This window comes from Platalea leucorodia, assembly GCF_965183815.1.
Source record: "Platalea leucorodia genome assembly, chromosome: 2".
Taxonomy (NCBI): Eukaryota; Metazoa; Chordata; class Aves; order Pelecaniformes; family Threskiornithidae; genus Platalea; species Platalea leucorodia.
In genome coordinates, this window is record NC_138824.1 from 8,323,603 (window position 1) to 8,338,603 (window position 15,001).

The window sequence follows — 15,001 nt, forward strand, 5'->3', positions numbered from 1 at the left end:
ACAGTCATTGATGCAAAACCTCTCAACTTCAGCTTTTCTGTATTTTATAGAAATATCTCTGAGATAAAAACATACCTGTGGTATATGAGAACTTGCACCTACTCAGCTTGCTTGGTTTCTATAGGAGAAATACCCTGAGCAAAGGGTTGAGGAGCAGGAATCTCTCCAAATAAAATTTTTGTGTAGGGCTGAGGCTTTCATAATATACTGCTTTTTCTAGCTGGAAAGTTTGGATGCAATTTTTTTTTTAACGTCTGGACTTTTAAATAACTAGCAGCTGGTCAGCCAATGCTGATGGGGATGCCCGGGGGAGCCCCATGCCTCCCCGCACTGCATGCGTAGTTGCTAGATGCCTCCTGGAAGCTTTGGATGGACTTATTGAGCCTGAATTTGTCAGTGGTAGTGTGAGCATACCACAAGTCCAATGCATCACGGAGGTGTGTGCACTAATAGTCTGTAGGTGATGCGAGTGTGGGATAAAAACATAATAGTCTAGGTGATGTGTATGTGTTTCTGCCTGGGAAATCACACTTAGAGGCATGGTGTTTCTTCACTCGGTACCTTCTCCCTTCCTATGAGGGACCATCCTTGATGAAAAGACGTGGTTAGGATTGCCAGTGTGCAGGCAACTGGATATTGCTTGCCTGGAAGGGCAAGTGTGATGGGTGGAAATGGGAAATGCTGGGCTCTGCAACTCCCACATGCCTGCAATAAATCTTTATTCCTTGGATTTCAGAAAGGCATCCCTGGAGTTTTAGCGTCCCACCTAGCTGAGAGTGTGGATCCCTTGTGGCTTTGCCACCACCAGCACAGAGCAGGGCTGTGGCGTGGGCGATCCAGGCTTTTGTGGGGATGAAGTCTCTCAATGTTTCCTGTGTGGATGTGATGTGGATGTAAGTGAAATTAAACCTTGTGAAGAGGAGGAGTGAGGAAGGTCGGCAAGGGAGTAGGAGGAAATCCAGGCTGCTGGGTTGCAGAGGGGCATGAGCTGGGCTCGTGCTTGCCAAGTGCAGGAGCCCGCTTGGGTTGGCAGGTGCTTTGGAAATGAAAATATTTTATCCTGAGTTACGTAATGCAGCAGCATGTCCAGACCTGAGTTCCCTGCAATTTTCTGGCCTGCAAGGAATAATTTTCTGCTTGAAATATTAGCCTTAGCTTTGAATTTCCTGGCTCATATGGCATGTGTGATCAATGTAATATCTGTATACATAACTGCTGCTGTTTGAACTTGAGATGTTTAGGTAAATTTATTTTTGTTTATAGCTGTTGGATGATGAAGAGCAGAAAGTACTTGTTCATCAAGAACTGTATAACTACATCAAAACCCACCCTGACCTACTGGTTAGATCCAGCAGGTAGAAGAGGCTGCAGATCCTTCTCTGTGCCTAACTGAAGCAGTTGCTTGTAAATGAGGATTTGAGGTGGGGTAGAGATGAGGTGCAAATTATCAGTGTTTCTGGCTTAATTTAGTTTCAGTCTTTATCCCTAAATGTGGAGAAGCCTTTGCAGCTGTGGATAGGTTTTTGTTGTTGTTGTTGTGGGTTTTTTGTTTTTGTGTGTTTTTGTTGTTGTTGTTGTTTTGTTTTTTGTTTTTTGTTTTTTGTTTTTTTCCCCAGCTCTTTGCTGGGTAGAAAAACTGGCTGGATGGCCAGGCCCAAAGAGTGGTGGTGAATGGAGTTCAATCCAGTTGGTGGCCAGTCACAAGTGGTGTTCCCCAGGGCTCAGTGTTGGGGCCGGTCCTGTTCAATATCTTTATCAGTGATCTGGATGAGGGGATTGAGTGCACCCTCAGTAAGTTTGCAGATGACACCAAGTTGGGTGGAAGTGCCGATCTGCTGGAGGGTAGGAAGGCCCTGCAGAGGGACCTGGACAGGCTGGATCGCTGGGCTGGGGCCAACTGTATGAGATTCAACAAGGCTCAGTGCCAGGTCCTGCACTTGGGTCACAACAACCCCATGCAACGCTACAGGCTGGGGGAGGAGTGGCTGGAGAGCTGCCTGGTGGAAAAGGACCTGGGGGTGTTGGCTGACAGCCGCCTGAACATGAGCCAGCAGTGTGCCCAGGTGGCCAAGAGGGCCAATGGCATCCTGGCTTGTATCAGGAATAGTGTGGCCAGCAGGACCAGGGAGGTGACAGTGCCCCTGTACTGGGCACTGGTGAGGCCGCACCTCGAGTCCTGTGTTCACTTTTGGGCCCCTCACTACAAGAAGGACACTGAGGTGCTGGAGCGTGTCCAGAGAAGGGCAACGAAGCTGGTGAAGGGTCTGGAGCACAAGTCTTATGAGGAGCGGCTGAGGGAGCTGGGGTTGTTTAGTCTGGAGAAGAGGAGGCTGAGGGGAGACCTTATTGCTCTCTACAGCTACCTGAAAGGAGGCTGTAGCCAGGTGGGGGTCCGTCTCTTTTCCCAAGTAACAAGTGATAGGATGAGAGGAAACGGCCTCAAGTTGCACCAGGGGAGGTTTAGACTGGATGTTAGGAAAAATTTCTTCAACAAAAGGGTTATCAAGCATTGGAACAGGCTGCCCAGTTGAGTCTCCATCCCTGGAGGTCTTTCAAATACATGTAGATGTAGTGCTTAGGGACATGGTTTAGTGGTGGACTTGGCAGTGTTAGGTTAACAGTTGGACTCAGTGATTTTAAAGGTCCTTTCCAACCTAAATGATTCTATGATTCTATAATTGTATAGCCATGCATTGGGTCTGCATCACCTGGCTTCACTAAGCCTGCTCTGATTTGACCTCTTCTGATTTGGGGACAGTGGTCCCCTAACCAGGAGTTGTAAGCAGGACATGCCCGCAAAGCCTTCTGTTGCTTCTTCAGGCTACAGGAAATGAAAACCCATGAGTGAGACTGGTGAGGAGAGAAGGTGATGCCATGATGTGTCACACACTTGCTGCTCTGATTGTCACCTGGCCCTGTGGAGATGTGAACTTCTGCTCCATGACTCCTCTGCCTCTAACTCAGAAGAGGACTGAGATACCATGGAGGTTTAGAAACAACAGGTTATTTCTGTTTTGTTCTTCTAAAATGAAGGCGTCAAAACATTCTTCTAGACATGAAAGGTTTTTGACTTCAGATGAAGGCTGTCCATCGTGTTTCCTGAACGTGCATTATCTTGTGATCTTCAGGGATGGTAAAAGACAGGCAGAGCTAGGCACACCTTGTGGTCAACTGAGAAAGGCTTGCTCTTTTGAAGTCTCCCACTCTACTTTTGGCGCTGTGAGCCAAAACAGCTGGGGCAAAATTATCATCATAGAGCCTGTTCTCATCATGCTTAGAGGTGGAAAGTCTTCCTTCAGCAAAGGAGTCGAGAGAGAAGTGCCAGAGGTTTCTTTATCAGCGAAAAACCTCACTCATATTTGCTGGTTGTTTTGTGCAAAGGCTGGTCCTAGTGTAAAAGCTGATGAGCGACAGGCAGAGTTGTGGTTTCATTCGCCTGAAGAACTTGATCACTCCAAAGTAGTTCGTGTGTCCCAGATAGTATTTGAACCTTTGCCGCGTGTTTCTGCCACTTAGTTGGTACCCAAAGAGGCTGAGCATGGCACAGAGCAGATCAGAGATGAGGAGGAACCCCCTGTGCCCATCCAAAGTAATGGGTAAAAAAACACTGCAAAAAGAAGATAAAATAATTGGTTCAGGTGATGATAAACACTGTCAAGTAAACCAAAGTGGATCAGGGACAGCAAAGAGGTGAATGGAGCAGGGAGAGGACATCATGTAGGGGAATAAATTAAAATATAACTGGATATCTTATTCTGCAAAGCATGTATTTATTGCAGATAAATGCCTTGCCTCGTGGCTTGTGGTGAACAGGAGAAGCAGGAGGCAGTGTCTTTCTCCTCCATCATCTGCGCTGCTGTTCAACATCTACAGGCAGTGAAGAGCCCATGGCAGGGTGAAACAGAGGACCAAGTCCTGCTGACCACGCTGTGGGAGAGTTTCTAGTAACAAAGATGCCAGGAGAAGTGGGAAGGACTGGTGCGTGTCTGCCTTTGCAGCGGTGCTTGTTGTATGGAGAAGGCAGCCCACGACTTCTGCACCTCTTTTGTCAGGTGTCTCCATGGGAGCTGGCACTTGCTTGTATGAGTTTGCATAGGGGAAGGAGGGGTGAAAGCCCTTGGCCCTTGTGCTTTTGTTTGGGGAGGATTTCACCAATCTCTTGGTTGAATTGGAATTAATCATTAAAAATACCAAGAGCATTTCCTGCACCGTCTTGCCGAAGTAAAGAAAACCAGCTAAGCCTGAAATGTGTCCTGCTGTCCTTCGGCTGCGTTCCTGCAGATGGACCACCTCTCTGGGTGGCTGCCGCGCTTTGATTCACCCCTCTTGGCTCCTCGTTCCTGCCTGCAGCGACCATGCGTGGGGCTGAGTGATGGAGTGGAGCTGAGCAGCTACCCAAATGAAATAAAACCCTGCAACACTGATCCCCTGAGAGGCTGGTGGGAACAGCCCAGGGGGGTGATGAGCCGTGAGGGCTGGATGGGGTGCGAGCTGTATAAACCACCTCTGGGAAAAACGGCTGTGAAACCCAATTTTCTGCCCTGCTGCCAGCCCCAGGGTCTGCTCCTGTTTCATCTCATGATAGGGCATGTCTCTGTGCTGTAGCCAGCCCTATTTGTGATTTAAACAAATGCGGTGAGGGGTGGCTGAGGCATGGACAGGCATCCCGTCCCCTGCCCTTGCTGCAGGGCCTTGTCTCTGCCAAAGGGTGGGACAGGCAGCTGCGGCCCTAATGCCTTCAACCACTGCAGTCATGCAAGGCAGAGCCCTGTGCCTGCAAACACAAGAAAACAGAAAGGAAAAAAAAACAAATACCAAACCCCAAGACCAAAACCAAGCAAACAATGTTGCACTCTGCATTCCCCCCCCCCCCCCCTTTTTTTTTAAAGGCATATAATTCAAAGTCTGAGGTGTTGCCGAGATGCACATTCCCTGACCGTGGCCAGCGGGGCAGAGGTTGAGACACATCTTCCCTGGGGAGAGGGAGGGTTGTGCGAGCCTGAGTCAGCAGCAAAGGTCACTTGGCTGAAAGGCTCGGCTTGCAGAAGGAGAAGATTTCGTAAGGGTGACTGATGCAATGTTTCTGTGTTCAGCGCTGACGCTGTGGTAGGTTAGTGTGTGTGCACATCGGAGGGAGAAACACCAGTTTTGGTGCACAGGGGAATAACAGGGCAGCGATGGTCAACCTCACCTGCACATTTCACCTCCCAAATGACTTCTCTCTCTTCCTTGCTGCTCAGTCCATTGCTTTCTCCCCTCCTGTGCCCCCACTTTTTGTCTCTTCAGTCCTGGCGTTTAATCTCATCATTGTGTTTTTTGTTTTATAGCCTTGGCTCATTTTCCAGTTCCCGTTTGGGGTCATTATCACATATGATTAGTCTTGGAGCCTAATGAAGGGGATCAGACGTGACTGTAGGGTATGTCTGAGCCATTTAGTGTTTCTGAGCTCAAAGATCTGCAGAGGAAGTTTATTTTTAAGCTTCCTGAGAAGATAAATTTGAACGTTGGATTGTTTAGGGTACAAGAAATAGAATTGAAATCCCTCCAGGGGGGAGCAGTGCCCTCCAGGATTTGAAGCATCCCAGCGATAATTATCCAGTGCTGAGTAAGTCTCATTAGTCTTGAAATAGCTTTTAGTGGATGATCATGTTTTTCTTCACGCTGGCTAGTGTGAAAGCTTGAAACCGTATATTAACATTTAGCCTTCATTGCAAGAGCACTGTCAACATGTTCTTAATACTGTTGTTGTTATCCAGTCCCACTCTGGGAAAGCCAGGCATGGAGATATGAAATAATTATATAAAATAACTCCAGAAAATAAAAAAGGGCATTTTTTGAGGCTGCTCTTTAAGGTCCCACTCTTTCATTGTATTAAGAGATAAGAGGGAGCTGCAAGGTCTTGTGTGTCGGAGCAAGGCGAGGTTAGAGCATCCTCAGGACAGCTCCAGCTGCTGCTGTTTGGTGGCACTTTGCAGGGGACCGGAGCTCCAGCTCAGCAAGGCAGCAGCAGGGCAAGTGCTGTGCTGTGTCACTTGCCCAGGCAAAGTGGCATGTCCGTCTAGTGACTCAGCTGTGTCCCTGCTAACTGTCTGCTGATGTGATGCAGATCATTAGTCATTAATTGGTGTGGTTACCCCTTTTTTTTGGGCTGCTGGAAGGGTCAAGGATCACATAGATGTGAAGCAGCTGAGTCAGTCTTCCACCCCTTTTGCCTTCAGGTCCACCAGGCTCTTGGTGGTGCTCGGAGAGCTGTTTCAACGTGCCCTGCCAGGCAGACCCAGACTGTCTCAGTTTCATCTTGTACTCTCTGACTGTTTGACTGTAAGGTTATCACAGCTGTATGGTGGCACCGGGGTCTGTAGCTGGGGCCTTCTGGTGTGTGGCAATGAACCCTCCCAAAGAAGGACCTTTGGAAGCAGTGGGAAAGGGCACTCTGCCTTTGGGCTGAGCATGAGGAGCTTGTTTCACCTGTGCTGCATTTGCTCCCTTTGCCAGCTCTGTAAAAACCCTTGTGGTGGTGCAGCCCCTGCCCAGGGAAGTGGTTGAGTCCATATCCCTGGAGGTATTTAAAAGATGGGTAGACATGGTGCTTAGGGACATGGTTTAGTGGTGGACTTGGCAGTGCTGGGTTAACGGTTGGACTTAATGACCTTAAAGGTCTTTTCCAACCTAAATGATTCTACGATTCTATGACTCCCCACTACAATTTTAGCAAATGAGCTCATTCTGTCCTTAAGGCAAACACTGCTGCTTTTATTTTTAAATTATTTTCATTTCCCTGTCTGTTCTGCCCCCATGTGCCCCCCAGCCCTCCTCTGTGCGTACCCAGCACCTGCCTGGAGGAGCTCCTGGGGGGTTTCTGGGTACTGCCCTAAAAGAAATAAATTACGTGTGCCCATTGGACAAGGTGGCAAAGTCCAGTGGAGCTGACGTAGTTGAAAGCAAAACAAACATTTGGGGAAATTTTAAGAAATGATAACTCAGGTTTGTGGAGCCTTGCTCCAAAAGGTGAAAACCAGCATCTCTAATTCATAGGCAGTCAGGTGAGATGGTGTGAAAGCCAGAATGTGGCTGAGGTTTCACAACAGGTGACGTTGGACTACGTGGATGCCCTGGCTCCAAGCGGGAAGGGCTCTTCTCCCTTATCTGGGGAGCTGTGTCCGTGCCAGGAGACCTTTGTTCTGAATATTTGGAGGAATAAAGCTCAGCAAGAATAAAAGGGCATTTCCCCACGGCCTTGTTTCACATTGTGTTGTGCTCTCTCTCTCTTCTCTTGCAGCTGCGTAAATGAGTATGGAAGATTATGATTTCCTCTTCAAAATTGTTTTAATCGGCAATGCCGGTGTGGGGAAGACCTGCTTAGTCCGTCGCTTCACTCAGGTAGGGTTGGCCACCTCTTGGACATGGGATGTTGGGGTGGGGACAGCACTGGGACGGGAGCGTGGAGCCCATGGCTGTGCACCAAGGGCTTCGCTGGCACTGCAGCTCAGAAGTGATTTGTTTTCCATGCTCTTGGTGCATGCGTCACCTATAGTGACATACTGGCACAAGCAGCACATCTGTATCTAGTGCTGTACTTAGCCCTGTTGGGGATCTTGCGTTGGAGAGAGCTCATCCCTCTCTGAAGATGGAAAGTCCTCTCTGAAAGCCACTGGGAAAACTCCTCCTGATTTGAGGTGCTCTAGACTGGTTATAAGGACCAGCACATCTCCTGGTGTGCTCCCATTTGCCTTCTCCTCCCCATCCTTCCTGCCACTGCATAAAGCTCTCCCTGTTATTTGTCTTTAGTAGATAATTAAGTAATCTGGGTCCTGGGCTGTCAGTCCAGTGTCTCCTGTTTAAACACCAGACCTCTTTTGTGGCAGAACAACAGGGGAAGGACCAGACTTCTGTGATCTGGGGCAAGAGAAGGTTTTACATGATGTGCTATGAAACATAACTTTTGGGTTTTTTGTTGCATTCTCCACTAGGAATTGTCAGCAATTTCCCCCCCTCACTGTTAATTTTAGTTTTAAAGCCGTGGTGATGTGAAACACTCTCCAGCCACATGTGACAGCCAGTGGCAGTAAAGCTAGTCAACCCCAAAGGGTTAACCACAAAAATCTGTGGCCGCTTCTGCTGCTTGTGCTTTGGCAGCGCAGCTGCTACAGGGGATGGATGGTCCCCAAAATCAACATGGCTTTGTAGACCTAGACACCAGAAATCAAAAAGCTCTGTTTATTTTATTTTTGGTTTGCTGTTGCTCCTTTCCGATGGTGCTGCAATCAAATACCACCAACATCATGCCGGCCCTTGCCATTGCTGTGGCACTGGTAGCGACTGGCTCTGTGCTTCTCTCCCGAAACACTGTGCAGGGATGTGACCCGGGTGCTGGGAGCTGCCAGAAATGCCTTTCCATGCCGTGACATGGTGGAGGGGAGAGGGAAGGTGTGAGGTTGCAGGAGCAAAGGCACCTCATCCCACATGGGTGCTCCCACCTCTTTCAAGGCGTTGGGAAGTGGGACAGAGGGTCTCCGTCTACCCTTCCCCTGCCTCTTCCAACTGCACAGAAGCAGAAGGGCTTTTCCCTGTATGCATCCTCCTTTTCTCCTGTTTTCCCACCTCTCAAGCCAATGACTTGCTACACGACTAGAGATGTGTAGGCAGTGAAAACACTGTAGGGTTGAATTATGCTAACCTTTATACTGGGGAAATGTCACGTTTTCTTCTCTAAATGTGATGGAAACAAGTGTCTGGAGAAGGGGACAAAGGAGAAATAGTTTTGGGGATGGAAAAGGGTGAGGATTGGCACCCAGAGAGCGCTACAGAAATTTAGTTGATGCAACTCTTTTTTTTTTTTTTTTTTCAGGGGCTTTTCCCACCGGGTCAAGGAGCCACGATTGGGGTTGACTTTATGATTAAAACTGTGGAGATAAATGGTGAAAAAGTAAAGGTAGGAGCCTGATGGTTTTCAGCGTAAACTCGTGTGGCGGTACTATAGCTGAGGGGTCTCACTGCTGGAAGGCATGCGGGGATGCGCAGGGCTGGCTGGCCTGGCTCAGGCAGTGCTGGGTCTAACGATCTTTGCGCCCCTCTCCACAATTACCATCAGGATCAAACCTGATGTGAGGAGTGAACCTACTCTTAAAGGAGCAAATGGAAAGGGAATATCTTGCAAAACCCTGTCCTTGCTTAGGAGACACAGAGATTGTGCCTGGCTGGGGTTGAGGAGGCACAAAGAAGCACTTCAGTGCAACCTCCACTTAAGGCATTTCTGGTAAACCAGAAATTCCCACTGGGATGTGCTCAGTGAAAGTCATCTCCTGCGAGCTCCTGAGATGGCTGGTGGAGGAGAGCAGGCTTCTGGACTTGTGTGGTTCTGCACAACAAAGGCTCGTCTTCCACTTCTGCAAAGTTGTGGATTTGGGAGAAGTTGAGGTTGTCACAGTACTGACACTTTGGTCCGTGGGTTGAAGTGAGAAGGGCAATGTCTATATTATTAACTCTTTCACCAACAAAATAGGGTGGTTGTAACCAAACTACTGCTGGGAAACTGTCCTTGTCCTGTGCGAACTCCCAAACTGAGCCTGAGCATCACTTGGAAGAGAGCTACTTTGCCTGGGTCAAAACGCACCAGAGACCAATCTCACGCTTTAATGGGATTCATGGTTGGGTTCCAGTGCCCAGAGATGTTTGCTGGCGCCGCTTTGTTCATTAGTAGAGATCTCACTAGAGCTATGGTGGCACTGAAGTGGCGAGAGAGGAGTATTGTTATCTGAGCCTCTAATGTCAAGGTGTCTAGGGTCCCTGAGCTGCTCCTGGAATTACTCTGCCTGCATTAAATCCAGACACATCAAAGTGAAAAACGGGGTTTTCCCCCTTACTGCCTTCATCAAATCTAGTAGTGGGCAAATGGGAGAGCGGCAGTAGTGTGACAGCAGCTGGATGTGACGTTGAGACCCATTTTTAAGCTTGTGCTAGGATGGAAACAGTGGACTCGTGCAGATTTTCGACCCTGAGTTTTTTCACCTGTATTTCAGTGAAGAGGTTTTTTGAGAAGAAAATCAGGTGGTGGATTCCTAAGTTTAGGACAGATTTTAAAAGCCGTGATCATGTCAGCAGGCTGCCACCTTGCTGCGTGAGGAGCTGTACAAACCTATGGCAAGCGATGGTCCTTGACCAGAAGACCTTCCAGCCTAAGCAGGTGAAGGACAAGAGGTGTAAATATCTTCCCCTGATAAAGAGACCAAGTTAACATTCAGCACATCGCTGTGCAAGCGCGACAGGGCAGCGGGCAGGAAAGCAGCGAGGATCACGTGTAGCCCCTGTGGTGTCAGTGCTTAGTTCAGTGGTTGCAATGCTCATTAGCAGGCAGCTGGTGTAGTGGGGTCGGCCGGGACACGGATGCTGCTTGTCCAGGCTCCTTGGACAGCAGAGATGCTTCTTTCTGCCAAAACCAGCTCCAGTGGAGCCGCTCAGACGATATAAGCTGGTAAATGGCTTAAGTACTGCACTGAAGGTGTAATTCATTTTTTCCCTTATATACCTGGCTTAAACCAGCTGTCTTAAGATTGTCCTGGTCAATGGAGAGAGAAAAGCAATCTTGGGGAAGATGAATCCCATCCACTTCAGACACCTCTCCTTTCTAAGCGTCTGGCTCACTGTCAAGTACAGATGGAGCTTTAAGAATATCACCTGTATCTGAGGTCTGGTTTTTGGGCAGGTGAACTCGCCCAAAGGATTTGTCTGCACTTGACTTGTTGCTCCCATGACATAATCCTGTTTTAAGACTAGCTTGGACTGAGGATGCAAACTCCTTAAGAGAAAGTTGGGAGCAGTCATACCAACATGGTCTCTGTCAGGGGCAAGGATGGTTCAAGGAAACTCTACCAGCTAAATGCAAACTTGTCAGCGTGGTAAGCCCCTGCTGCCCTGCAAACGTCTGATGAATGCACCAGTGTCCACCCAAGCAACTCTTAATCACCTTGGGGCTGGCTTGTGTTTCACAGAGCCTTAGCAAGTGGTAGCTGGTATACCAGCTATATTTCACATAGAAAATAATGAGTTGTTAAATCAAAGTCACTCTCCCAACCCCACCAGTGGAGTAAATTGGAGTCGCCAAAGCTCAGCTGCAATGACCAAGCTTGGGAGGAAGCTTAGCACGATACATTCAGGAATTTGAGTGAGCCTTCTGGAGCCTGAAAGGCAAATGGATTTCTCTCAGCAGTGATCTTGTAGCCAAAACTTTTTGAGTAAGCAGTGGTAGCGAGAATAAACATTTAATGAGCAGGAAAAGCAGGAATGACTCGGAGCAATGAAAATGACAGCTCAGTCAAACGAGGTGCTTCTGTGACTGCTAGCTCATTTCACACTGCCCGAGCCGTGACTCCGCTTCTGTGCCGGGCAGCATCTCCTGCATGTCTGCTGGGATCCTGGATGAGAGAGAGACCAGAGCTGTTTACTGAAAAGGTTTTCAGACTTGAAAATAAATTTTAGATTTCTGGGGAAAAATACTTTCCAGCTTTCAAAATTGCATTTAAAAGTCAGTGGAGAGGGACTTGCTAGCATGAAAGCTGTGTGCAAGCCATATCAGATACGAGTGGCTACTAAAGCTCGCCGACAGATGAGCTGAGACAGCGCTGTGCAGCTGAGGGGGCTTTTGATCTGCCTGGCCTTTTCTAATAAAACCAAAAATGCATACAACACCTGTGCTAAGAGGCTACATAAATTCAAGCCAAGTAGATAGCAGTTATCATGCTGGTCAAAGCTAAGCATCCTCAGTGCTGCAAACAGAGGGCAATGCTATATGGACCTGTGATCTTATTGTACTTGGTAGAAATGTTCATATGTGTAAAGTTAAATGTATGTGCAAATGTTGGGAGAGAGGGAAGCATCAGCTGGCTCCAAGAAAATAAACATCTAGGTTTTCAGCAGGCTGAGTCAGGCACCTGGTTCCTCTGAAAAAATGATACAAGTAAAATGGTTGCTGTGAAATATTTTATTTGGCAGAAATAATCAGTGGGGTGAAGTGCTGGATGTGCATTTTGTGTGAAGGAAGGGTTTATCAGTGGCTGTGAGGTCGGGGGCTCTTCCCTGCCTTCTGCACCCAGCTCACAGGTAGACTCACGGCTGCAGCCAGTAAGAAACCCTCTCCCCCAGGGCAATCCCTTTTGCTTTCAATGTCCCTTATATTAAAGCAGTGGAAGAACATACTCACATCAAGTTTTTATCAGCTTGGAGATCTTCTCAATAAATGCGAAACATATATAAGCCGGAGTTAACCAGCAGACCAATCAGTAAATGTTTTTCCTGGGAAACAGCCGAGCAACAACAAAATTATCTGTATTTTTCCATCTGCCAGAGTTTGGAGTCTGGTTTGTTTTAACAGGGACTCGTTCGTTATCTGAATTCCATGTGCAAGTAATTTCACTTACGGTTTTGTGTGTCACTTAACTGCAGGTGCCAGGTTCACCCGCTTAAATACAACTATGCCAAGAGATTAAGCACAAAGGTGCCCAGGAGCTGTGAGCCAGCCACAAATTACTTTCTCTGCAAAAAAAGTACTTTTCCAAAATCATGAAAGCTGCTACTGGGAGCTCTCATTTCAAACTAACACATTTATGATGAGTAGCTGGCGTAGTTTGACTTTGGAACTGGGCAAGAATAAGGTTTTCTCTGTTGCGGGCTGCTGAATACGTGGAAAAAAAAAAATCTCAAATACTTTACCTTTTTCTTCCCAAAGTACACAGGATTTTGGCTGGAAATCACCCTTTTGCATATTTAATTCCAGGGAGGGGTGCTTTAAAAAAATAAAAGCTGAAGCAGAGAAGTACTCTTTTATGTTGAAATGTTTTAATTTTGTATGTTTGTTTCTTTGACTGCCTTTTTGAAGAACTGAGGTTTTGGTGACCCACCAAAAACTATCAGATGGTCAAATTATAAAACCAGTATGAGTTTAGTTTGTATTGGGAACTGTGTTGTCTTCCTGGACCCAGAGGGTTTGGCAAACACTCATGACCTCTTTGATATAGTTAAGGACATGTCAACCAGGTCTACGTGTTGGGAAGGCAGGCAGTAAGCAACTGGGTGAGATGGCTGAAGTTGTGGAGAGGAAGCCTGTTAGAGTTCTTGGCTCAGCCTTCAGCTGAGCTCCTTGTTCAATCCTGTGGTTTCCACCCGTCAGCGCATCATCTCGGGATAACTATAACTAGCTTCGGGAGCTAGAGGACAGGCTTTCTTATTTCTTCTTGGGATGGATGCTGCTGTTGGTTGGACTTCAGGAGCAGGAGGAGTGACTTTCTCCCTCCAGCGCCTGTGTTGTAACTCCAGGCCAGCGGCTCTGCCCACAGCAGAGGGAGATGCTAGAAGTTGCATGAAAGCCCATAGACCTGTGGCTTCCAGGGCCCTTTGGTTATGGTGCCAGCTGACTTTGTGCCTTGCATTTCAATCCACAAGTGCAGGAATGGAAACAAAAAATGCTGGGGGAGGGGAAGCCAAAGGGGAGAAGAGCTAAGTGCTTTCCCAGCATTGGTTTTACCCTGATGGGTTTTTTTAGGTCAAAATAGTGCTGCTATCAAATAAAAAAAGTTGTTTGTTTTTTTTTTTCTTTCCTCCGTTTTACCACCCTTCCTTATTATGCCAAAAGCTGCAGATCTGGGACACAGCAGGACAAGAGCGATTCCGGTCCATCACGCAGAGTTACTATCGTAGTGCTAACGCGTTAATTCTGACCTACGACATCACCTGTGAAGAATCCTTCCGGTGTCTCCCCGAGTGGCTGCGAGAAATCGAGCAGTATGCCAGCAATAAGGTCATAACCGTGCTAGTGGGTAAGCGACGATCGTCACTAGTGGGGTGGTGGTGCGATGAGGGGGTGAGCCGTGTGTGTCGGGGGGTTGGTGGCAGATGGAGGTGTTAGCAGGAGGAAAACGTGGTATCTGCATGAACTGGTGGTGCAGGATGCTTGAACTGGTGCAGCAGATCTTGTCGCCAACCAGTTGTAACTGTAAGTGGGCACAGGGTACGGCTGGTGCCTTAAACCCAGTGCTTGAACCATTCCTTCTGCAAATAACCCCAAGATGCTGATAGCGGTGTTCAGGACACCACAGCCTATCTTGAAGTGTGGTCCTGTCTCAGCTCTAAGGCTAGAGCATGCAGAGGTGGATACTTCCCACCAGTTGGTCCAATACGGGACTGAACTGTTGATGGTGCAGCCAACCAAGCTAAGAACAGAGGTTTCCCTTGTGACTCTCAGCTCAGATCTCTGCAAATGTATAAGGAAAATGTATAAGGATCTGCTCAAGCTGGGGTTGCCTGTGGGTTGCTGTACCCCGTAGCTGTGGGACAACCAGAGTCTTGTCTCAGGTGGGTCAAGATCTGGCAACCACATCAGGATGTGATGGTTGTGTGGATCGTAGCATTCATAGGTGGAGCAGAGCTGGAAAGCTAGATATTTTTGCATGGCTTTTAGGGAAACTAAAAATAAATAACTGAATGTTATGTTAATCTGTAGAGCTTCAACTCAAGGTAAAGCAGACCTCAGGCCATCTGTCTGCAACAAGCAAGGTGAAGGTTATTTTTGCTACCCATGCTTTTCCATGCTCTGCCTTCAGCATCTGATAGTTAGGACTTTGGCTTTTAAAGGTCCAAGGATATAAAAAGAACAATGGAAAAATAACTTGGGGAAAGCCAAAAAGTTTCATACTGCAGTGTCATTATCTCCTTTAATAGTTTGTTGTTTAAAAGAAAAATCTAGAGGATTGTAAGATGTGTTTAAGGTGGCTTTAAAAATCTCTTGAGTTTTACATGACCCAGTGGTATTGCAAGTGAGCTTTGGGGTTTAAGGAGCTTCCATACAAGAAAGTCATTACACTCCGTGCGAAGGGTATGGCACGTGTACAAATGCTGCAGAAATAATAAATGACTAACAAACGTATATGTGAATTCCTAGGGAGCGTTAAGTTAATTATCAGTGTCTACAGCACAAAATATAGATGATAGCAGCCATAACACACACTTTGAA

General features: G+C 47.5%; 1 protein-coding gene across 2 annotated transcripts in view; it reads left to right on the forward strand.

Annotated features, from left to right (window-relative positions):
* The window catches only part of RAB30 (RAB30, member RAS oncogene family), a 46,654-nt gene that overhangs the window by 28,787 nt on the left and 2,866 nt on the right, over positions 1-15,001 (forward strand). For both annotated transcript variants that reach the window (XM_082304007.1, XM_082304008.1), the window contains exons 2-4: positions 7,280-7,380; positions 8,849-8,932; positions 13,625-13,808. In XM_082304007.1, coding sequence (XP_082160133.1) covers positions 7,288-7,380; positions 8,849-8,932; positions 13,625-13,808 — 361 coding nt within the window. In that variant the 5' untranslated portion in view covers positions 7,280-7,287. The remainder of the gene's footprint in view (positions 1-7,279; positions 7,381-8,848; positions 8,933-13,624; positions 13,809-15,001) is intronic.